Here is a 23,163-nt window from a genome sequence, read left to right on the forward strand (position 1 = left end):
TGAGACGCTGATGAAAGCTATTTTCTCTTTCCTTAGAAAACTACCTGTCAGCACATACACACCATATGTTGCATAAAATTTCGAGGCTTGCAGTCCATGAGTCAAAAGCCTTTCTTCTGGACAGTCCTCCTGAAAAAGATCATGCAGGAGAGAATGGGGGTGCGGGGTGCCTCATCAGAGAGTTGAGGCTCCCGCAAATGGTCCCAGCTTCACTATGGGCTTCCTGTGTGACATCAGACAAATTCCTGCCCCTCTCTGAGCTTTTATTTCCCCACCGTAAGGGGACAGGATGAGATGATGATGACAAATACATTTCCTTATTCTTGCCAACTCTGGTAGCTGTTACCTAAAATACTCCATGTTAGGAATTCTTAGACTGTCTAGACTTGGCAGAAGAGGGTGCAGTGATTGATTGGTGATTCCTGTCATGGTCCCAGGAAAGGGGGGCGGGGCCTAATTAATTGGTGATGTCTGCCAAGGTCCCAGGCCTGGAGGGCCCTTTGAGCAGTGACATTCCACAGCTCATTTAGAGCCATCTCTGACTGGGAGGAAGAGAAGTCGGTGCTTCTCCTCAAGGGGGCGGGACGGGATAATTCTTTAAGCTGCTGGCTTCTCAAACCTGCCACCCTGCAGCCCCCTTCGAGACCAGGTAGCAGAATCCCTGCTTCGTGGCAGAGGACAGCATGTCCTTGTGATCCCGTCCTTGGCTATTTTTAGCTCCAAGGACAGAGGCTCAGACAGAAGCTGCAATATAAGAGGGCTGCCGCATCCCCCAGCCTCCTGAGGAAGGAGAGCCACCCACCGTCCCTTTGTTCACAAGTTGCTCCATTGTTGGCCAAGTGGGAGTCAAGGCAAGCTACCAAGGGACAGGAGAAGGGAAGTGAGAATTCACCTCACTTCCCGTGGGAATTCTTCCAGGGGTCTGTCCCCAATGTCCCCAGGCTGGCAAGTGTCCCTCCTTAGTACAACCCCAGACCCTCTGCCAGCTCCTACCTCCCCTCTACTCCTGTACCTGTTCCTTCGTGCACCCAGTTCACATACACATGCCGGACTTCGTACTGGTGCTGAGGACACAGCACCCAGCAAGACTGATGAGGGTCTTTGTCCACTGAGCCCTTTTAGGCTGGGACAGAGGAAAGACGGCACAATTCTTTAGTGATTGTGAGGTCCTCACCTTCCTATCTCCAACACTGAAGACCTGACCTGGCACAGAGGAGGGTTCCAGCATATATTTGTTGATTAAAAATCACATAAGACAAATTCTGGAGTTTCAGGACACTACAGGAACCTATCTCATTCCTTCATTCCTTCCTTCATTCCTTCATTCCTTCATTCCCTCTCTCCCTCACCAAGTCTTTTTTTGATCACTTCTACAGGTTAAGTACTCTGCTAGGCACTGGAGCTAGAGCAGAAAACAAAGGAAGGGAAACAAAGTGCCCTCCTGCAGCTCCAATCTAGAAGACATCCAAACCTTACACCACACAAACAGAAAGATACAGAAGGTGCTGGAAAGTGAGTGGAAGGATGGGTGTTTCATTTTTAAACAGAGGTTAGGTAGGCCTCACTGTGATATGTGAGTAAAGACCTGAAGGAGGTAAAGGAACGAGCCAGGTAGACATGGGGGGGATGGGGGGAGAGTGCTCCCAACGTAGAGAGTGCACACTGACAGAGCCTGCGGCGGCTTTATGTCTGTATGTTTGACAAACAACAAGCCAGGGCGGCTGGAGCAGAAGAACCAAGGGGAATGGTCTGAGGGGAACTCTAAAGTGGTGTGGCAGGCAAGAAAGTACAGGCTTTGGAAGGCAGACACACCTTGCATCAAGCCGTACATATAGCAGATGAAACAAAGGTGATGAGGAGGAAGATGATGATGCAAGCAGCTAGCATTCCCTGGATATGACCACACTCCAGGTGCTTTACTACCCAACGATCGTGGATTCATTCGTGCAGTCCTCATAACAACCATGAAGTAAGTCCTGCGTAATCCCCCCTTTACAGAAAAGGAGGTGGCAGGGCTGGGACAGAAATGCTAGCAAGTCTGGACCAGCCCACTGTCTTCATTACCAGCCCTATTGCACATGCACCATGGGTACCAGTTTCTTTCCCTCCCAGAGTTGTTAAACCATTTGGATTCTTTTTTTTTTTTTTTGGGGGGGTGGGGATTGTTTTAAAGCTGTTTTTCTTCATTTAAAAAATTCTGGTTTTCTTCAGAATAAAAAACTGATGCATAATGATACAACTTGTACATAATTTCAAGAGTTTCAAGGTTATGAATTCAGGCCCTGAAAGTAATTGCTTTGTAAAGATTTGTAGCAAAAGCAAGAATTGTCACAATTGCCTGAAGTGGCAGAAGGGGAGCATGGGCTCCTATAACACCAACTAAAACTACCTCTACAGTTTGTCGAGAGCCTCCAGAGCAGTGGTCGCCAACCTTTCGGACCTCCAGCTGGTGACTGCTGCGCGAGAGAGGCATCTGTAGATTCGTTGTACCTCATTTAAACCCCCCTTTAACCTAGCAAGATGATTATTATTATTTTTTATATATATTTTATTGATTTTTTACAGAGAGGAAGGGAGATAGAGAGCTAGAAACATCGATGAGAGAGAAACATCCACCAGCTGCCTCTTGCACACCCCCTACCGGGGATGTGCCCGCAACCAAGGTACATGCCCCTGACTGGAATCGAACGCTCTACCGCTAGGCCAAACCGGTTTCGGCCAACAAGGTGATTATTATTGTGCCCTTTTACAAATGAGGAAACTGAAGCACAGAGAGGTTGTGCTGATTTGCCTATGATCACACAGCTGGTACTTGGCAGAGCTGGACTCCGCCTCAGATTTAGCTGACCTCAGACAGCAGTCTCTATTCCAGACTTCCTTCTGGATTCTCTAATTGTACCCTTTTATTTCCCCAGGGAGGGTTAGAAACTTACTCAAGATCTCATAGCTCTCAGCACATACAGAGATGGGTTCAGGACTGTGTTGCCCAACACATTAGCCACTAACCACAGGTGACCACTTAAATTAATATTTTTTTAAAATAAAGAATTCGGTTCCTCAGTTGCACAAACCACATTTCAAGAGCTGAATAATGCCCTATGGCCATCACCACAGCAGTTCTTATGGAACGGTCCTGATCTAGAACTTGTCTCGACTCTGAACTCAGGGTTCTTCCAATGTCAGAGACTCCTAGAAATCATATCTACATGAATAATGAGGTGGATGAAAGGAGAGACCGGAATAGGGCAGCTGAGAAGGGCACAAGAAAGCCAGCAAACTCAGAGAAAGGCTCATAGGAGGAAAGCCTATGTCAAAATCTTGCACAGGATAAAAGGCACGAGAGCCACGGGCTTGGGACCTACTTTGCCAGCAACGAACACGCCTGTCGGTCTGATTACAGGGACCCTCTGCTAAGACAGTTCTCGTTCTTCGTTGACGTTTGCCGTTTCTTTACTTGGGGACAGGACCTTTCAACCAGTAGAGGGAGACCAAGTTAAATGGCAGTTAGTCCCCTGGAAGAAGATAGAACTCCTGCTCTCACCTCTGGAATAGCCAGAAGACCAAGAGCAGGGGGCATTCTATAGCCAACAAATCGGTGGGGCCTGGACTCCAGGAAGCCACACCGTGGGCACTGGGCAATGACTCGGGGTGCAATGGGCTGCACCTGCAGATCTGAAGACCCAGACTATTCAGGCTGCAAACCCCACCAGAGAGAGCCGGCTGAGCAGCCGGCCCCAGGGTGCTCCTGGGAACTCCTAAATGCCTGCAGGATGTTCAAAGACATCCGCGCTGGATCTCTGCTGGACTGGTGTGGAGGGAGAGAAGAAAGGACCACAGGGCTGCCCCAAAACTGCCTGGCAGAGAAGAGACGGCTGGGGGGAGACCCTGAACCCTGTGAGTAACAGTCCCTCCCGCCCTCCCTACCTGCCTTTCTTCCTTTATATGTGAACGATCGCAAAAGGCAGTCAGAAAATGGGAGAAGAGAATTAGGTGAAGACAGATGAAATCCATTCCCATCTCTTACCAGCCGAGTGAGCTTCAGAAACCCCCTAACCCTCTGAGCTTCATCTTCCCATCAGGAAAAGGTGGGTGGTTTTACTACCTACTCCAGCAGCTCTGTACGGCTCCAATAATACTAATGCCACTGGTAACGACAACAGCCATTTAGTAAGAACTTTTTCACGATGCTCCTCATCACCCACTGTAGGGCTGGGCATTCATTCAGCACTCAATAAAAAAAACCTCTCCAATGTTGAATTTACCGTGCAAGTGCTTTATGTAACAGGAGTAATAATACTCATAAACTATTATGAAGTGAGTGTCTTACTACTGTCCTGAGCCCATATCACACACGTTACTCTGTCCACCCAGTGGCCTGAGAGGTAGGTATTATTACAATCCCCATTCAGGAGAGGAGGACTGAGAGAGACACAGGTAGGCTGTCCTTGGTTTCAGGTCATAGCTAATCGGGTGGGGCAGGAAAGGAGAAGTGGTTTAGATTCCCGTCTGTCTGATTTTAACCCATGTAGTGTCTGCCTTCTTTTTTTTTTTTTTTTTAATCTGTTTTTAAAAATATATATTTTATTGATTTTGTACAGAGAGGAAGGGAGAGAGATAGAGAGTTAGAAAAATCGATGAGAGAGAGTCATCGATCAGCTGCCTCTTGCACACTCCCTACTGGGGATCTGCCCACAACCAAGGTACATGCCCTTGACCAGAATCGAACCCGGGACCCTTCAGTCTCCAAGCCAACTCTCTATCCATTGAGCCAAATCGGTTCCGGCCTGCCTTCTAATTAAATAAGCATTTGGTAGTTAACAAAGGACTGTACAGTATCATTTGATTTGCAGTATCATCGCTGCTTTAGGATTAATGGTGAAGGTGACTTTGAGCATAAGGGGAGAAGGACTTTCTACATCAAGCTGTCTGTCAGTAGAAGGAAGAGACTGGTCTGGGGGTGAAGGCGCAGTCTCCAGATGGGAGACGGGATGAGCTCCGTGAATCCCAATTGTGTGTGAGCATCCGAATCACTGGGGGGCAGTGGTCGGCAAACTCATTAGTCAGCAGAGCCAAATATCAACAGTACAACGATAGAAATTTCTTTGGAGAGCCAAATTTTTAAAACTTAAACTTCTTCTAACAGCACTTCTTCAAAATAGACTCGCCCAGGCCATGGTATTTTGTGGAAGAGCCACACTCAAGGGGCCAAAGAGCCAGCTGCATGTGGCTCGAGAGCCGCGGTTTGCTGACCATGGACCTGGCGAACTTGTGAAGCAACAATTGTTTCCAGGTCCATCTGAGATTTTTAATTGAGTGTCTAGGTTGGAGCTCAGGATTCTGGTTCCGGATGAGAAGGGACGTGCAGAGCAGGTTGAGACTCACTGGGTGAGTGAAATGCAGAGCACCCTGCTTATCAATATCGTTGGGTTCTAGATGCCATGGGAGCCACCGAAGGACCCAGGACATGCCCACAAAAAAAGCATGTGATCACTCAGTCATTACGAAACCGTGCTCCGTGCCAAGCATCACACGCCTGTCTCCACAGACTTCTTCTGCCACACCACTTCCTCCCTGGGTTCCCTGTGCCCTTGCTCCCTGCTTCTGCTCCAGCACCCCCTCCCGCTCCCCCCAGGATCCTTTCCTGACTCCCAGACCCCTCTCCGGCTTTGCAATGACAAGCTTTTCACCTCCGGACGTCCTTGTCCACGCCTACCCCCACCACCCAGGTTGGGACGGAGCTGGCGGCTCCCTCAGGCCCAGGGTAGGTGCTCACTGAACACTTAGAGGGGTGTGCTCTGCCCCAGGAAGGATGGCAGGGGAGGCGGCGGGGAAAGCAGCCGCTGCGGAGAGGAAGTAATCCAGGTCACCAGGTTGGGAGGAAACAGAACCTACAAATTCGCCCTGCCACCGCTCAGAAGCAGCCCGGGCTATTTATAGCTCACAGGCCTTCTGCTTCTTGCATTTAAACGCGGGGCCAGGCGTGGAATAAAATCCTGGGTAAGTCTGTCAGTTTAAAAGAAATTTTTTTTTTTTACAAGAACAGGAGCAGAAAGCAGGGAGGAAAATGAAGTGTGGCTGTCAGGCCGAGCTGCCCTGTGCAGTCCCTGGCCTGCCCTGGCACGTCTGTGGCCTACAGATGGATCGTATGCCACTCCAGACCTGATCCTAGAAACCAGTGTCCCTGTGGAGACCAGCCTGTGAAGGTCCTTCTAAGGTGATTTTTAAATAGTGGCTTCAGTTTACAAAGCAGTATCACAGCATGACCCTGCCTTGGTTTAAGCTTGCATTCCTACACACACACACACACACACACACACACACATACACTCACATACACAACTGAAAAAAAAAATGGCCCCAATGGTTAAATATTCTGCTTTTGGACTACATAACTAGGGTCACTTTTAATCTGCATTTTCCCAAAAATTTCCACGTTGGATACACACAGCATAGACTGAGCAAGGACACTGGTCCTGCCAGCAGCTGGTGTTTGACCTTGGCGGATTTCCTTAATTTCCCCGTCTATAAAACAGGAACAGCAAGAGGACCATACAAGGTCACGTGCATGACATCAGCACAGCATCTGGAACACGGACATGCACAGGAAATGCCCGCTAGTGCAACCCTACAAGTGTTAGCAACTTGTGAAAGCACAATATTGTTCTAAACATTAAAACCATAGTGACTCTCCCACTCCTGTGTAGACCGAGGCCTGGGAGAGCTCAGAGCCCTGAGTTCCATATCTGACCTGGCTGAAAATGTACCAAATGACCTTCCTTCTCTCCATCTTGCTTCTCTGACTTTGGGGGGAAAATGGTGCTGGATGGTAACACAGCTCTGGTCTTCAAGAAGGGCTGAGTCCTTGGCATGGCACAAGGGCCTTTCCTAACCCAACCTCTTTCCTGGCCGCACGTCCTCCCCGTGCCCATTGGCTAATGCACCTGCCTTGTCCCCATGAGGCATAAATAAGCCGCAAGAAGCTCCTCCTTGACCACACATATCGCCCAGAAGACTAAAGCACCTTCCCCTGGTCCAGCCTGATAAGCAGCTTTTCCTCTTCAGGACTGTGCTCAGCACCCCCTGCTCAACGGGGTCACCTAGTTATTTGCTCTGCTTGTCTTTCCTCCCCGCCATCCTCTCTCACACCATACCTTCAGGACCCAGCATAGCAGAACGGCGGTCAGTAAATGTTTATTGCATAAGGAATAGTTTTAAAAATTATACAAGGCAATGGCCAGGGTAATAGACTCAATACCAGCAGGCCTCTGTTTGACCTTACTACGGAATGGCCTTGAGCCAAAGATGAACCTGTCCTCTCTGCGCCTCAGTTTCCTTGTCTGTACAATGGGTATGACGATTGTACTCTCCTCATTTTACGATGTTTCAATAGAATAATCCAGAATAAGCGCACATAGTACTTAGCATGCATAAACCCCAAAATCAACATTAGCTATCATGATGAAGTTGATTATTAAAAGTGCAGGATGTGATAGACAAATGGATAAAGAAGGTGTGATGCATATATATCATGGGACATTAGCCATAAAAAAGAATGAAATCTTGCCACTTGCAACAATATGGATGGACAAAGAGGGCATTATGCCGAGTGAAATGAGTTAGAGAAAGATAGACAAACACCATACGACTCCACTTACATGGAAAATCTAGAAAACAAAACAAAAGGAACAAAACAATTATGTCCAGATCCCAGAGTGCCCGTGTTTTCCCTCCTGGTCTTGCCTGTGGCTCCTCTCTGGTTCAGGTCGATGGGGCCTGTGAGCTATTGAATAGGCTGCTTGCTACCTGCACCAAGGTGCCCGATGGATGGTGGTCACAGGGCTGAAATCCAGCCTTTTTTCCCTTGCCACACCATGCATACCCCCATTGGCACTAGAGAAGAGGATCCTTTTTCTAATCCATCCTTCTACCATTTTTAATGTAACCACCAGGGATGGAGGTAAAGGGGAAGAAGTGTCTCCCTCTAATTCACACAAAGGGGCCATACAAACCATGTGTCTGCACAGGGCCCAGGACATGGGGCCAGGAGGGGAAGGGGCTTCCCTGCCTTGTCCTCACACTCAGTTCAAAGGATGATGCGGGGCCCAAGGCAATTGAGGCCCTCATGCTTATTCTAAATATTTAAACGTTCTAAATCAGGCTGTTAAATGAAATATGCCCTGCCCTTCCACTTTGACAAATATGCCTTCCTTATGACCTTGAAGGCCAGGACAGGTTCAAATTTAGAATCCTCAGAGTTCCACAGCTGAATAAGAAGCGAGGAGGGAGCTGGCCCCCAGCTGCAGCCTGCCCCTTCCCTCCATTATCCTCTCCCCACTCCTACACCCTTAGACCCACTGCATATCAAAGGGCCCACTCTATACATCTATGATCTATTCTCGCTTCCACAAACTGCCACTTCAGGACCACCTACCAGGACATCAGCCATGAACAACGTCCATCCTGGATGGACCTAGGGAAGTGGTCCGTGGAACAGCCCACAGAAGCTGACTCTAAGCCCTTTGGACAGGGAATTCCGGGGTCCCACGTTCCCAGAACACAGTCTGAAAAGAGGGTACAGGGTAGGCATAACCCCATTTGCCCCAGCGAGGAAAGCTGGAGAGCAACCCCGCAGTGACCCCAAATCAGGGCCTTGCTTCCCAGGCTAAAGGCAGCAATGACGCACGCAGCCCACGGTTCTACCAGCTGCCCCTCCCCGCACAGGTTGTGAGAAAACTCACAAGAGACTGACATGAGTCAATTCTTTTGGGGGTGGTGGCCCGATTTTTACCAAACCCTTTCACCAATCAACAGATGTGCCAACCACGTCGGGGTGAGGTGGGCACGAGGCCTCTCTCTCCTTTCTTCCCCAGCAAGGCCCAGAGGGAGGGGTTTACATGTCCGGGGCAGCACCAAACACCTGGAGTCCAGACCCACTCTGAGCCCCTCCTGGGGCTGGAGACACACAGACCCGACTCCCAGTCCCTGGCCAGGATTAGGGTCACAGACAACCTTGTAAACCCAACCTTTAACTAAAGAGTGGTTTTCCTTTATTTTTTTAATTTAATTTTTTTTTTTAAGACGTAGATGTTCCCCTCTGGAGAGAAATTACAGGTTTCAAAGAGTTCTTGAAAAAGAGCTCCATTCCAGACATGCAAAGCCGGCATTTTAAATTTGGTTCCTATTCACCGCCGGAGAGCATTAGAACGAAGATTACAAATTTAATAATGTAACGCGGCAGGCCCTGGCCCGGCCTCGTCTCTCCGGGAGAGTAATTTGTTCCTGCCTTCACACTGGCACTTCCCAGCCTCCCGGCACCACCAGACCAGCCTGGTGACACACTCCTGACTCTTCCGTGCCTCGTGCTCTGGCCCATGCAGCCAGTCCAGACACCAGTTCATACCATCACCGCGGTGTGTGGGTTCGGTGCTGGAATGGTCAGTCCTTTGGGAACAGTCACTATAGCCAAAGGGAGCCATCCTGGGGCCTCTTGGCTCCCTGCTTCCTGCCTGCAGCCAAGGAGGTCCAGGCAAACCCCAAATCTGAATCTGTCACTTCGCTGCTGAAAACCCAGAAGGGGCCCCACTGTCCTCAAGCTCAAGCCAAAGAACCTTGACTTGAAAGGCCTACTGTGATCCAGTCCTGTTATTTCCCCGGCCACGTCCTCTTTTCTTTGCTAGGGCTTTCCACACCCTTGTGCCCACTGCAGGCTGGCCTCTGCACCACTGGCCTTAAGAAGAACTAAATTAATAGATCACTACTATGTGCCCAGCACTGTTCTCACCCCTACCCTGTGAGGTAGGCAGGTTAGCCCAGTGGTCAGGCTCAGGCTCTGTAGTCAGACAAAAGGGTATGAGTCCTGCCTCTGACACACACTGGCTGTGTAATCTTGAGCACCCGACACAACCTCTCTGTCCTGTTTCCTCGTCTATACACAGGGAGAGTGATGGTACCTACCTCACGGAGCAGCTGTGAGGCTTGAACGAGTTAATGGAGGTGAAGCGTCAGACCGTGATGGATGCCCTATGTTAGTCATCATTATCCCCATTTTATAGCGGGAGAAACAGAATCACCGCATGATTCAACAACAATGAATCAATGGTTACGGTCACACAACAATCAGTGAGAATGTGGTCTCTAGACTCAGAAGCCCTCAACTTTAACCATAACATATCCATTGTAAAAAATTTTGAAAAATATTTTATTTTTTTAAATATATTTTATTGATTTTTTACAGAGAGGAAGGGAGAGAGATAGAGAGCTTGAAATGTCGATGAGAGAGAAACATTGACCAGCTGCTTCTTGCACATCCCCCACCGGGGATGTGCCCGCAACCAAGGTACATGCCCTTGACCGGAATTGAACCTGCAGACCGACGCTCTACCACTGAGCCAAACCGGTTTTGGCTGAAAAATATTTTAAAAAGCACAAACCAGAAAGCAAAAACTACCCATAATTCCTCCATGCAGAAGCAATTATGGTTAATACTTCATTTGTGTGAATGAGAGAGAGAGGGAAGGGAAGGGAAGGGAAGGGAAGGGAAGGGAAGGGAAGGGAAGGGAAGGGAAGAACAGGGAAACAGCCACACAGACTCAGAGAATCCGGGATTCAAACCCCACCACTCATAATTGACTCCCAAATCCATGCTCTCAACATTATGACATCTGCTCCCACTCCCTGGCCTTCACTTGGCCAACTCCACTCTCCCCTTAGCTTAGCTGTCCCTTTCCATGCTCGTTCCCCCATCCCAGACAGGTCAGTTCTCCCAGCTCCCCCCCCCCACTTTCCCCCCCCCTCCACCCCACCCCCACCCCCAAATGGCCAGACTGCGGGCAAAGACTGGGCTCACTTTAGGTCACCAGCTCCCAGAACAGGGCCAGGCCATTGGCAACTACTGGAGGATGAAAGGGGGGAATGGAGGGGGAGGAGAGTGGGAAGGAGAGGGAGATTTGGGATTCAGCTCTGCCTTTTAGCTCCAAACTGTTCCCGGTGTGAAATGCACACAGTCCCTGACCTGGAGTGGCTCACAGTGTGGCAGTGGAAAAGGGACAGGGGCCAGATTGTGCAAGCGCTGGAGAGAAAACAGCACAAAGAGCATGTGGGTGCCCAGGAGAAATGCTCACCTCCACCTGAGAGAAGAGAGGTGTACTTCCTGGAGGAGGTGGCACTGGAGTCCTGAAGGGGTGGGGGGCGGGGGAGGTAATCCCAGAGGAGGAAATCGCCCCAGCAGAGGCATGGGGGTAGAAAATGCAAGCAAGACCACCAAGAATGGAGGAGTCAATTTTGCCTGGAAATAACAAATATGAAGTTCAATAGTCTGGCCATACCCAAAATGCATTTTCCTGTTCATCCTGCCACCTTCTCTCCAGTACACTCTCCAAACAAGCCGCATGCCTGAGCTGGGGTGAGCCATGCTGTTAGTCCCCTGCCCCATGTCCCTCATCTTTACCATTTCAGTGACTGCTGGCCCTCCCTCCTGTGGCCACCACCTTAATCCTTGGCCTGAGGGCTACAGCCTGTGACAGGTTGGAAATGGTGGCATCAAATAACTCTCCAGCCCAGGCCGAGGCACCTGGTCCATTCTTGGTGTTGGGCCCGGGCAGATGAAAGATGCTTCTCCAGACATTTGCTGAGGAACTAATTAATTTCCATCACAGGCCCCAATTAGTGACCCATCCTCCCACCCACTCCCAGAGTGACTCCCGGTGGCATTTCCCAGACACTGGAAACGCAGGGTGTGGACTTGAAACCTCAGGGTCCAGCGAGAGAAAAAGGTCCAGCAGGCAGTCTAGAAGCGTGGATTCTATTCCTGGCTTGGCCAGAGACCTGCCGTGAGGCTTTGGACAAACGGTGCAATCCTTCTTTGGGCTTTGAGTGAAGAGGAGTAGGTGACCTCAGAGAAACTTTGCTGTGAAGGCACTACGATAGTAATAGCTAACACTTCTGATACACTTTGACTGTGTGTGGGCTATCTATAAAGCTCTTCACAATTATTTACTCACTAGAGGCCCAGTGCATGAAATTCGTGCACTGCAGGGGGAGAAGGGGAGGGGGAGTCTCAGCCCTGCCTGCACTCTCTCACAATCCAGGAGCCCTCGGGGGATGTCTGACTGTCTGACATCCTTAGTGATGCGGTGGAGGCAGGAGAGGCTCCAGCTACCACTGCTGTGCTCACCAGCCATGAGTCCAGCTTCTGGCTGAGCGGTGTCCCCCCATCCCTCCACTGTGGGAGCGCACTGACCACCAGGGGGCAGCTCCTGTATTGAGCGTCTTCCCCTGTTGGTCAACGCACATCATAGCGACCGGTTGTTTTGCTGTTTGGTTGATTTGCATATTAGCCTTTTATTATATAGATGTAATCCTCATGACACCCTCACACAGGGAGGGGCTATTATTAGCTCATTTTACAACTGAGGAAACTGAGGCTCAGAGAGGTTAAGTCACTTGCTCAAGACCACACAACCAACAAGCGGCAAAGCCAGGATTCAAACACAGGCCATCTTGCCGTGGAGTTCATAATGTAACCACCACCAGACCAAACTGCCTAATATAACCTGACTACTCTCAAATCCTCAGTGCCTGGCATAGGGCTGGCAACCACCACAAGTACTTAATGAGAATCTGATAACTGGAATCTAAAGAAAAAACCTGGAGCATAAAAGACCAGTGACGGTTGTGGCAGCGGGACTGGTGGCAGGTGGGAGGGAGGCTGGTGTTTTCTTGGATGTCCTTCCGCACTCTTTGGCTTTTTAACCAGGTAACATAATAGTGTTAGTAGCCACCACATACGGGTTATGAGAGCAATGTCTGTCCCAAGGAGGGGGCAGGAGAGTCAGAGGATGGAGGTGTCTGGGACACTTTTCCCAGGGTATCTTTCATGCTTTTAAAATGTTTTACCATCTGCACATACTACCTAATCCAAATCGTACTTATTCTTTTAAAATCTATTCAATGACCAATCAGCCAAGGATCAGCTAGCTAGAGAGAAACTGTGGCAGTAGGGGACGCTCTGGGGATGAAAGTGACGGTGGAGGGGTTCTAGCAGAGTGGGGGAAGACCCCCACAGGAGAAGCCAGGGGGTCTGGACAAGTGTCCTTTGGTTTCTGGAACCCCCGGGTTGTATCTAAACCAAGCCCACAGATCCTAGTTCTGCAGATAGAGATTCTGAGGCCTAAAAGACAAAGGGCAGCGGCCGGAGGAGACGCTGAGGTTCAGCAGTTGTGCAGAGACCTCTTCTCCTGGCCCCTGCTGCAGCCAGGCACACAGTAACACCAAATAGCCAGCCCAGAGTCAGGCGTCCAACCCAGGCAGTGCACTCCCGTTACCCACCCCCACCCCCACCCCCACCCCCCTGCACTGGGAAGCCCACAGAGCAGGCAAGGCAGCAGCTTCCACTCCCGGCCGCCTATCTATTCTCATTCACTCCAGAACAGTTACCTACCACAGGCAGGAGACACAGCCAGTACTGGGCAGACTCAGGCCCAGGTTTGGGGCTGCCCAAGTCCGTGCTCTTGCTACCCGAGTCATCCCTCTCAGAGAATTATTTCCCATTAATTCAGGACAAGTCTCACCTGGAAACTACTTGTCAATGTCTCTGTCTTCACACTCTGAGTTTTATGGGACTGGATAGGAATCTTATCACATCATAAGGTTTGTCCCTGCTGCCTCCAATCCGAGCCAAATCTCAACCTTCCCTAGAAAATTATCAGCGACCCCTTTCCGAAAAACATCTACATAACTGCCTCAGGAAACTCCCTGGTAGCTTTTCCCCGCATTCTGCCCCTTTTCATGAGTAATTCCTTGGTTCCTCAGATCTACTTCTTCCCAGCAGAGGCTTGTCCTCAAATGAACCTCGTGGTTTTCACACACAGCCCTGCCTTCCCCCAACGCAAAACGGGGGCCGTGTCCTGTTCCCCCCCGTAAAAAGGTGCCAGATCCGAACCCTCCCGAATCCCCAGAGCTGTCTGAGTCCTCTGTCCTGCCAAAGGATGTTATGGCCTGATGTGTAATTCATGTCTACCAATTTGTCATTCCTACCGACGAAGCCTTCCAAGAGGATTTATGAGGTCCTACACCTTCAACTCGGTGCGAAGTAAGGCAGCAGTTGAGGCTGATCTGAACTGAGACCCATGTAATAAAAACAGGACATTAAAACAATGTCCTAGCATCTAAGACACAGGTAGCCAGGAGACATACATCGAAACTTGAGAAAAACCCTTCATTTCTCTCCAGCTCTTTTCTCTAACCCAGGGGTTCTCAACACAAGGTCCCTGGGCCAGCAGCGTCAGTATCAGAATCACCGAGGAACTTGTTAGAAATGAGATTTCTAGGTCCCACTCCAAATGGATGAGACACTCTGCGGTGGGGCCCAACAATCTGTGTTTTAATGAGCCCCCTAAATTATTCTGTCCCATGAACACTGACAGCAATAACTACCATAACTGCAGCAGCTACCACTAACTGAGCATCGACTATTGAGAAAACCTTTATTATATATATATAGGTACATTTTGTGCACTGTGTCATTTATTCCTCACGGTAATCCTTTGAAGAACTTCGTATTGTCATGCTCCCATTTTACAGATGAGAAAATTGAGTCCCAGAGAGGTGAAGCCATATTTGCTCAAGGTCACATGCCTGAAAAATGGCGGAGGCAAGAAGAAAATTCAGGTCTGTTGGGTTCCAGAGCCATGTTCTTTCTGTCCCGCCACGGAAGCTCCCCGGGGCCTTTCACAGCAGCATCAGCCTCGGAAGCTATAAGCTGGGTCATGTGAGGTTCGACGAGGGGAGCAGGACAAGCAGGATGGGCCCTGCCCAGAAGTCCACAGGAGCATTTCAGCTACCATGGGAAAGGAAGCCACGTGGTGCATGTAAAGGAACAGCCCCCTCTAAGAAACAAAAAAAGACAGGGCTCAGGAGGCTTGTTCTCAGCCTCTCTCTCTGATGTTACCCAGCTTTGGGTGGAGGGGAGCTTTTCTCTTCTCACTCTGGATCTCAGTTTCCCCACCTTATATATTATCATTGTCCACAAGGCCGAATGGTCTGCCCCCAGTTTACGTCTTTGACCTTGTCTCCCCTCACCTACTGTGTCGAACGAACCATGTTGGCCTGCTTTCTGTGCCCTAACCACCCCAAATCACACTGACCTCGGGGCCTTTGCATCAACTGGTTCCCTCTGCCTGGATCATTCTATCCCCTCGTATTTCCACTGCTGTCTTTCTGGCACGTAGACCTCAACTCAAATGTCACCTCCTCAGTGAGCCTTCTCCAACTACCTTACTTAACCTTACCTCCTATCCCATCAACCTGTTTTATTTTCATTCCACTTAGCACAATCTAAAATTATTTATTTTTTAATTGCTTAACTGAGTAGAGTCTGTCTCCCCGACCCCAGAGCATAACTCTGTGAGAGCAGAAACTGTGCCTGCCTCGTTCCCCGATATATATTCCCAGAAACTGTTCAGCACTGAGCAGCTAATTAAATGCTAGTTGAACGAATAAATACCAAAAGAGAAAACCCAGACTCAGAGGCCAGAGTCCTGGCTCTTTAACATGTGACCCTGGCAAAGCCAGTTTGCCTCTCTGAGCCTCAGTTTCCCTCCTTGCCTAACAAGGGGAATGAACTGGATGCTCTCTAAGCATCTTCCAAGACTGCCAGGCTTGGAAAGCCAGGCCTGGAACCTGCCCAGTTGGTCCGGCCAGAAGAGGCAGCTGGCCAGGGTCCCTGCAGCAGCCACCCCTCCCTACCCGACCCTGTCCCTGCCCAGCCACGCCGTCCTCTCAACCCTCCTTCTGTTGAGGAACTGTTAATGAAGTGTGCACTGCTAAATGCGGTTACAATTACGGGGGCTAAGAATAAGAATAAGGCGCTGACATCAGCCTCTCGGTTTCTGAGTGAATCAGAAGGGGAGGGGGAAGGAAGGAGCGGGGAGGAAGAAGAGGAGAGGGGGCATGGTGCTCAGGGAGCTGTCAAGTGGAAATAGCACAGCGTTAAATATAATCCAGCACTGGCCTACATCAGTCTGGAGAGGCAGGTGATGGCGGCCCCCGGGGCCAGGGCAGACAACCGGATCCTTCAAGGAGGCCAGGCAGCCCCGTGATGGGGACCATCCAGGAAGGCTCTCCGGCGGGCTGAGGCATGTTGTAGCGGGATAGCGGACCCTAAAGGGGTGCCTCTGAGTGTGAACAGGCCCCCACATTACAGCCTTTGTCACTTGCTGCTTTGATAGCACAAGCACAGTCCCAGGGCTTACACAGCCCTTTCCCACCTGGAATCTCGTTTCACGTAAAGAGGTGGAGGGTGGCCTATCGAGTCAAACACTCTGGGTTTGGATCACCACTGTGCAACCCCAGGGAGCCGTTAAACGACGCCAAGCGGCCCGGCTTTTCCTCATCTGCCAAATGGGTACATCTGCAGCAATAGCTGCCTTCTGGATGCTATGTGATTCCGTGAGATCTTGGAAAGTATCAAGCATAGCCAAGCAGCCTTCCAATTATCTTATTTTTACAACCATAAGAGATGCCCAGACAAAGAGAATTAACCTTTTTTTTTTTTTTGAATAGGGAAACGGAGGCCCAGAGCCAAAGAGAAGCCAAATCCAAACCCCAGGGATTAAACTGGGCTGGGGAGAAAGAGAACTCCAGTGCGGTTGGTTGGTCACTCCGGGTAACTAGAGGGTGGCAACCAGAGCTCTGAGACAGACAGCAGGACTAACTGTAGCTCTGCGGGGGGGGGGGGGGGGGGGGGGGGGGGGGGGGCAGAGAATAGATTACAGTGGGGGAGATGTTTGCACCCCCCTTGAGCACATTCTCCAAAACTGGCACCTCTCTAACAATTCTTAAAAGGCATGCTGAAGCGATGGTGGTTAAGGTCGTAATGAAAAGAGGAGGCAAACTGAAAGGAAGGCCCTGGGACAGGGGAGAAGGCCAGATGACACAGAAGCTCTTCTGCCCTCACTCTCCTCCACTCTCTGCCCGCCCTCACTCAGCATTCAGCTAGAGCTGGCTCTGCCTCTGGGATGGAGGGTGGGGAGTGAGGCAGCAGCATGTCCCAAGGAAGGCGAGGTGGATGGGTCCCTCCTTCCCCCTTCCCACCAAACAGGACCAGGCGGGCCTCTGGCAGCAGCAGAGGCGTGGAGGCTGGAGTCAGGAGTCTGGCAGCTTGGGGACAGGGAAGAGGGGATTCATGAGGGAGAGAGAATTTAAGAACAGAGCTCCGCCCTGGCCGGGTGGCTCAGGTGGCTGGAGCATCGTCCCACACAGCAAAAGGTCAGGGCACCTGGCCAGGCCACCTACCTAGGTTGTGAGTTCCATCCCTGTTTGGGCGTATACAGGAAGCAACTGATCGTTGTTTCTCAGATTGATGTTTCTCTCTCTGCGTCTCCTTTCCTTGCTCTCCAAAAATCAATAAAAATAAAAGAGCTCAGCCCTAGCTAGTTTGGCTCATTGGATAGAGTGTTGGCCTGCGAACTGAGGGGTCCCAGGTTAAATTCCAGTCAAGGACATGTACCCTGGTTGAAGGCACATCCCCAGTAGGGGGTATGCAGGAGGCAGCTGAATTGATGTTTTCTCCCATCGATGTTTCTGACTCTGTATACCTCTCCCTTCCTCTCTGTATAAAAATATATTTTTAAAAACATATATATATATATATATATATATATATATATATATATATATCTGCTAGAGCTGGCTGCTCTAGCTTATATGTATATGAGCTCTAAGCATCAGAGCAGATGCTTATGCCAGTGATCATGGAATGGGGCAAGGGATGAATCCCAGGCACCTGATGTATCTGAGGGACTTCTTTCAGGGTAATTAGAGTGAGATGCTTTGGGTCCGTAGTCTCACAGCTTGAACCATGGGAATAACTGGCTCAATTCTTTACCGTGCCTCAGTTATCCAACTCTAGACGAATTCTGCCCAACGCCCAACACGTGGAGGAGACCACGGCACTAGGTGGTAAACTGGGGGAGGGGGCAGGGGGCAGGAGTTGCCCACCCTAGAAATGAAGGTGGGAATGGAGGCTTCACAACTTCAACTTCATGCCCTCAAGTGGCCTTGACCCCAAAGGATATTTTAAGACCTCCTCTTCACCCGTCCAGGACCCTTCTAGGGCTGAAGCACTCTGTCCCCAGCAGGACATTTTGTTTCCCAGAAAAAGCTCAGGTCAAATTTCAAGGACAAAAGTTAGCACTTGGTCTGGGAAAGAGAACTCTGCCAAGTGGAGTAAATGGGGGCGGGGGCGGGGGGGTGTTGGAGCTCGGAGTCCCCCTGCCAAGATCTGTCTGGCACAATATGGGTATCTCCACCCCACAATCCAGGAGAAGTAACTCAGACAACCTCCTTCCATTTCCGGTCTGTCCTAAAGAGAAGGGGAGTGGGCTTTGGTATTTGTTTGTGGGACCCACCCACCATGCCACCTCGAGTAAAAAGAGGGAGGTGCCATAAAGGGCTTTCCAGCCCAGAGATGCTGCCCGAATGGCTAGGAGAGGGACCGGTAGCCAGCCGGTGTTGCCATGGCAACTTCCTCCCTGCGCTGGATCCTTTGGGCAAATCAGAGCTGGCTGCTCTAGCTTCTCCGCCCTTCTCCTGGGCGGGAGGGGGGAGAACTGGACGCCAAAACCACTTGGTCAGGCTCAGGGACCTCATCCTCCAGTCCAGACCCTGAGGTAACAACCCCTTTGGTATCTGCTGAAAACTGGAGACACCCCTGCTCCCCAGCTGTGCTCCGAGGCAGAGCGGCAGGGCTAGGACTAAACGTGATGAAAATTAACTGTTCAGGAAGAACAGGGACACAGGGAGCTGCACTGCTCCCCACCCTCCTGTTCCACATGCCAGTCCCCCAAATTCCCGTCTTTAAACCAGTTCCAAGAAAGGAAGGCCCAACTCTGCCTTAATTGCTGTAACAATGCAATGAAATTAGCTTATTAAAAATTTACAAAAGCTAACGTTTTTGAGAATCAGGTTTTCTCCTTCTCCAAGCCCACAGATTCTTTTTCACTATAAACAAGTCTTGGTAATGGGACAGATAACAGCGAACAGGTATTGTCAGCCTACCTGGTGCCAGGAACTGACTGCATTAAACCCTCTGCCTAGCACAAACAGCATAAGCATTAGAAGCACAGATGCTTGAGTCAGATTGTTCAAGTTCAAATCCTAACTCCCTCACTTCCTGCTTGAGTGACCTTGAACGAATACTCGCTCTGTGCCTTGATTTTTCTCATCTAAAAAATGAGGGTGTTGAATGTTCGTTTTATAAGGCTGCTCTGAGGAAAGAATTAAAATCACATATTTAAAGTGCCTAGGAGGATGCCTAGTCAAAGGCAGTCATTTTTTAAATGTTGACCTTATGTGGCCCATGCTCCTATTTTCTTCCTCATACAGATGAGAAAGCCAAGGTCCGTGCCTAACTCCCCAATTACAAACCCTGTGCCAGGAAGGCTGAGCACTGGAGACACAGACACAAAAATGCCCCCAAGTAGACGCCTCCCTAAAACCCAGCATCTTTGTGAAAAGGGCCAAAAGCAGCATAAGAAAGGAGCTCTAAGCGTGTAAGGGGAGATGCTTCTTGAGAGGAATTCTAGGAATTTGCAAGGGCCAGCATCCCAAGCCCCAGGGTGGCTAGAAAGGGGTGGTGGGAGGAAGGGGCAGCTTCTTTTGCCCACAAAATGTCCAAATCTCCCAAGCCTAAGGCAGGAGAGTGCTCTGGCCCAGTTACGGCTAATGAAATAGTCTCCTCCTCACACGGTTTCTCAGGAAACTGGCTAAGGGTGGCACGTAAGCCCTGAGGATGGCTGTGGCTCGATCTGGTTGATGGAAAAGGTGCCTTCGACAGGCGTCAGAACCAGCAAAAAGGGGAGGCACCCAGAAGAGCCAGACGGGGACTTGGGAGGGAATGGAGAAGAGGACATAGAGTGAACCGGGTTCAGACAGTCCTCCTGAAGCAATCTCTGTCCGGTATCTGAGAGATTATTCAAGCTGCTTTTAGAAATTAGTTCAGCGCGATGCTGTTCTAAAAGAATAAATCCAAAAGGCTTTTTTAAGGAAAAAATTAATGACTTTGAGGAGAACAAGAGAAATTAAACACCAAGACAACGGTCCCTACTTCCGATCTTCACCAGATGCTGGCGAGTCTTCCGGAAATGAAGCTTGACTTTCTTTCCCTCCCAAACCCGAAGCATCCCTTACGATGAGCAGACAGTGAGCACGAGATGCCCAAACCAAGCTCGTGGCTGTCAGCCGCTCCCTGGGGCCTCCTCACCTGGGAACCATTTTCCACACAGTGAGATCTGGCTTTTTAAAATCTTCTTTCAGAGAGAGGGCTAGTGGTTTACTGGAAAGAGAATCTGATTTTACTCTGAGTTCTCTGTGCCTGCCTCACTGGGTGACCTTGGGTTACACACTCAAACACACACACACACACACACACACACACACACAACTGGGGCTTCAGTCTCTCTCACACATATATATATTCTCTCTCTCATGCATTTGGGGGGGAGTGGTTTTGAACAAGATGATTTCTAGATCTTTTCCAAGTGAAAACCTTAAGAAATTCGCTTGAAAAAACATCAGGTGGACCTTTAAAAAAAATCGCTAGCATTACACAAAGTTACCTGACTTAAGTGAAACCAGAGCAGGTCACCTGCAACCAACATCAACCACCAAGTCACCTGACCCATGACATGGAATGACTTTGGAGAAAACCCTAACTGTCCCTGCCATGGATGCTGCTACAAACCTGATCTGTTGCCCAGCCTGGCTCCCGAGACCCAAGTGGCCTGTTGAACGTCAATCAAGTCAGGGGTGGAGGAGCCAACGCACCTAGGTTGGTGGGGCTCCCTCCCCCAGCGCCCATGCTCACCTGATTTCTTCTGATTTTGTTCCAATGGAGGCCACTGTGTTAGGGAGCCCCTCAATTCCTCCTCACCTTGCTTTGTCCAGAATAGTACATCTTCCCTCAGCTACCTGGGGGGGGGGGGGAGGGTTAAGCCCCTGAGCCTCAGTTATTTTTTTCTGTAAAATGGCGATTCTACAAAATGGCTCTGCAGTAACCATCTTTACCCCACCCCTATCTCCAGGTCAACAGCAAGACAGGTCTGCCAAGGGTCTGCCTCGCTGCTGCCCCCCCACCCCCCCATTCATTCATTCACTTAGCCAACAAAGTCTTCTTCCTTTCCCCACCTGCCTCCTACTCCAACAAGATGTGACCCTCATCACCCTCAGCTCCATTCCATGGTTATCAGATACAGTTTGACCAGACAAGGACCCTGCAGGCAGGGAGTCTTAAGCAGGGCCCAAGGACTTCCTAAAACTAAGGACAAAATTCTGTGGGTGTGCACGTGTGTATCAGAGACAGTCCACTGTTTTCATCGGGTTCTCAGGAGTGTCCATGAAGCCATGTTGCTCTTCACCACCACATACACCCCTCTTCCCTTCTGACCCCGGATTGACTATCTCAGATTTTCCGTTTACAAAAACGCTTTTCACTTCGCCCTTGTGTCTGAGGCACTGCCATCCCATTTTTCAGATGAGGACGTTGAGGCTCCGGGGTGGCATGACTTGACCAAGGTCACAGGAAATCGTAGAGAAGCAAGGCTGGGACCTGATTCTTACTCCCAAGGTGGCACTCTTTGGGGAGCGCTCACCCAAGCCCTCCAGCTACCCCACCTGTTGGTGAATTCGCTTCCGCAGAGCAGAACCTGACTCAGAGCCCTCACGTGAGGTTCCCTCTGCCCGGCCCCCAAGTCCCAAAGAGCAGGTTTCCCCTACATCCCCCCACCCCATCCCTCGGGCTCTGGCTAAGGTTGTGCACAGGCCAGGGTGTCAGAGGTTCGGCGCTGGATGGTGCCCAGGTTCAAGAGCACCCGGGGGGCAGGGCACACTCAGAGGGCGCGCAGGTGCAGAGTTGGCGCCCCCTACCTCCCCCCGCCCCCCGCACCCGAGCCAGCAGGCTGGAAAGGAGAGGATAGGCCGTCATCCGGCCAGTTCCCCCCACTCCACCCTGGGGGTCCGCTCCAGGCTGATAAAACCGGGAGTCCCGAGACCCCGCCTCTAGGAGAAGGCGAGGAGAGATACATGGGCGCTAAGGCCTGGGCCGCAGGGCAGGGGGTCCAGGGCAGGGAGCCTTCGAGGCAGCCGGGAAGAAGATGGAGAGTGGAGGTCTGTGCGCCAGCTCCAATGGTGGGGGCTGGGGGGCGCACTGGAGCCCCAGGGGTGAGGCAGCCAGAGCCCCTGGGTTTAAGGAGCGGGTGCACCCAGAGGTTCAGGAAGGGTTGCAGGTCCGATCCAGGGACCAGCCAGGAGGCACCCAGCAGGCGCAGGGGGGTGAGGAGCGCGGGCGCGGGCGCCCTCCAGGGCCCACCTGCGGGAAAGGGGAGAACGCAGAGGACCTGCGGGTCCCCGGGGGGCGGCGGAGGCTGCGAGACACCGCCTTCTGGAGACCCCGCGATCCCGCGGGTGAGGAAGGGGACCGGGGCGCATCCCCCAGTGGGGCCGGGGGTGGGGGGAAGACGAGAGAAGCCGCCGCTAAAGACGCACCGGGTCCGGGAGGGGGCCTCCGGCTCCGGCTCCGGCTCCGGAGACAGCCCCAGGGGTCAGGGTTGGGGGGATCCGGGAAGCGGGGGACGGCGCGCTTACCCGCGTCCTCATCGTCGAAGGAGTTCATACACGGGAAGTAGATGGCGAGCGCCTCGAAGGAGGCGGACAGGCTGAGGCGGCTCTGCGAGCGCTCCATGCCGGCCCCGGCGCCCGGCGCCTCGGCCGCGGCGGCGGCGGCGGGCGGCTTGGGCAGCTTGGCCGCCCCATTCTTGACGCGGAGTACGGCGCGCGGCGTGGTGGCGGCGGCCCGGGGCCGGCGGGCTCGGCGGCGGGCGGCGGGCGGCGGGCTGGCGGCGGCCGGGCCGGGGTGAGCGGAGCCCGGGCGCGCTGAGCTCCGGCGGCGGTGCTGGCGGCGGCGGCGGCGGCGGCGGCGGCGGCGCTGCGCTCTGGCCCGCGGCGCCCCCCGCCGGCTGTGGGGGGCGGGCTGGAGCCGCGCGCAGCCAATGGGCGCCGCCCGCGAGAGGGGCGCCGCGCGCCGGGGCGTGGGAGCCGGGAGGGCGCGCAGGGGGGGAGGCTTCTCGCCCGCCGCCCCGAGCCCCGCAGTGTGCCAAGCCAAGGGAGACG

At 51.6% G+C, this 23,163-nt stretch overlaps 1 protein-coding gene across 1 annotated transcript in view; it reads right to left on the reverse strand.

The window, feature by feature from the left end:
• RIMS4 (regulating synaptic membrane exocytosis 4) overlaps positions 1–22,912 on the reverse strand; it is a 46,421-nt gene extending 23,509 nt beyond the window's left edge. Inside the window, exon 1 of the mRNA XM_036418960.2 lies at positions 22,639–22,912. Within this exon, the coding sequence (XP_036274853.1) occupies positions 22,639–22,735 (97 nt within the window). The 5' untranslated portion in view covers positions 22,736–22,912. The remainder of the gene's footprint in view (positions 1–22,638) is intronic.
• Positions 22,913–23,163: the final 251 nt, after the last annotated feature.

This window comes from Pipistrellus kuhlii, unplaced genomic scaffold (assembly GCF_014108245.1).
Source record: "Pipistrellus kuhlii isolate mPipKuh1 unplaced genomic scaffold, mPipKuh1.p scaffold_m20_p_6, whole genome shotgun sequence".
Lineage (NCBI taxonomy): Eukaryota > Metazoa > Chordata > Mammalia > Chiroptera > Vespertilionidae > Pipistrellus > Pipistrellus kuhlii.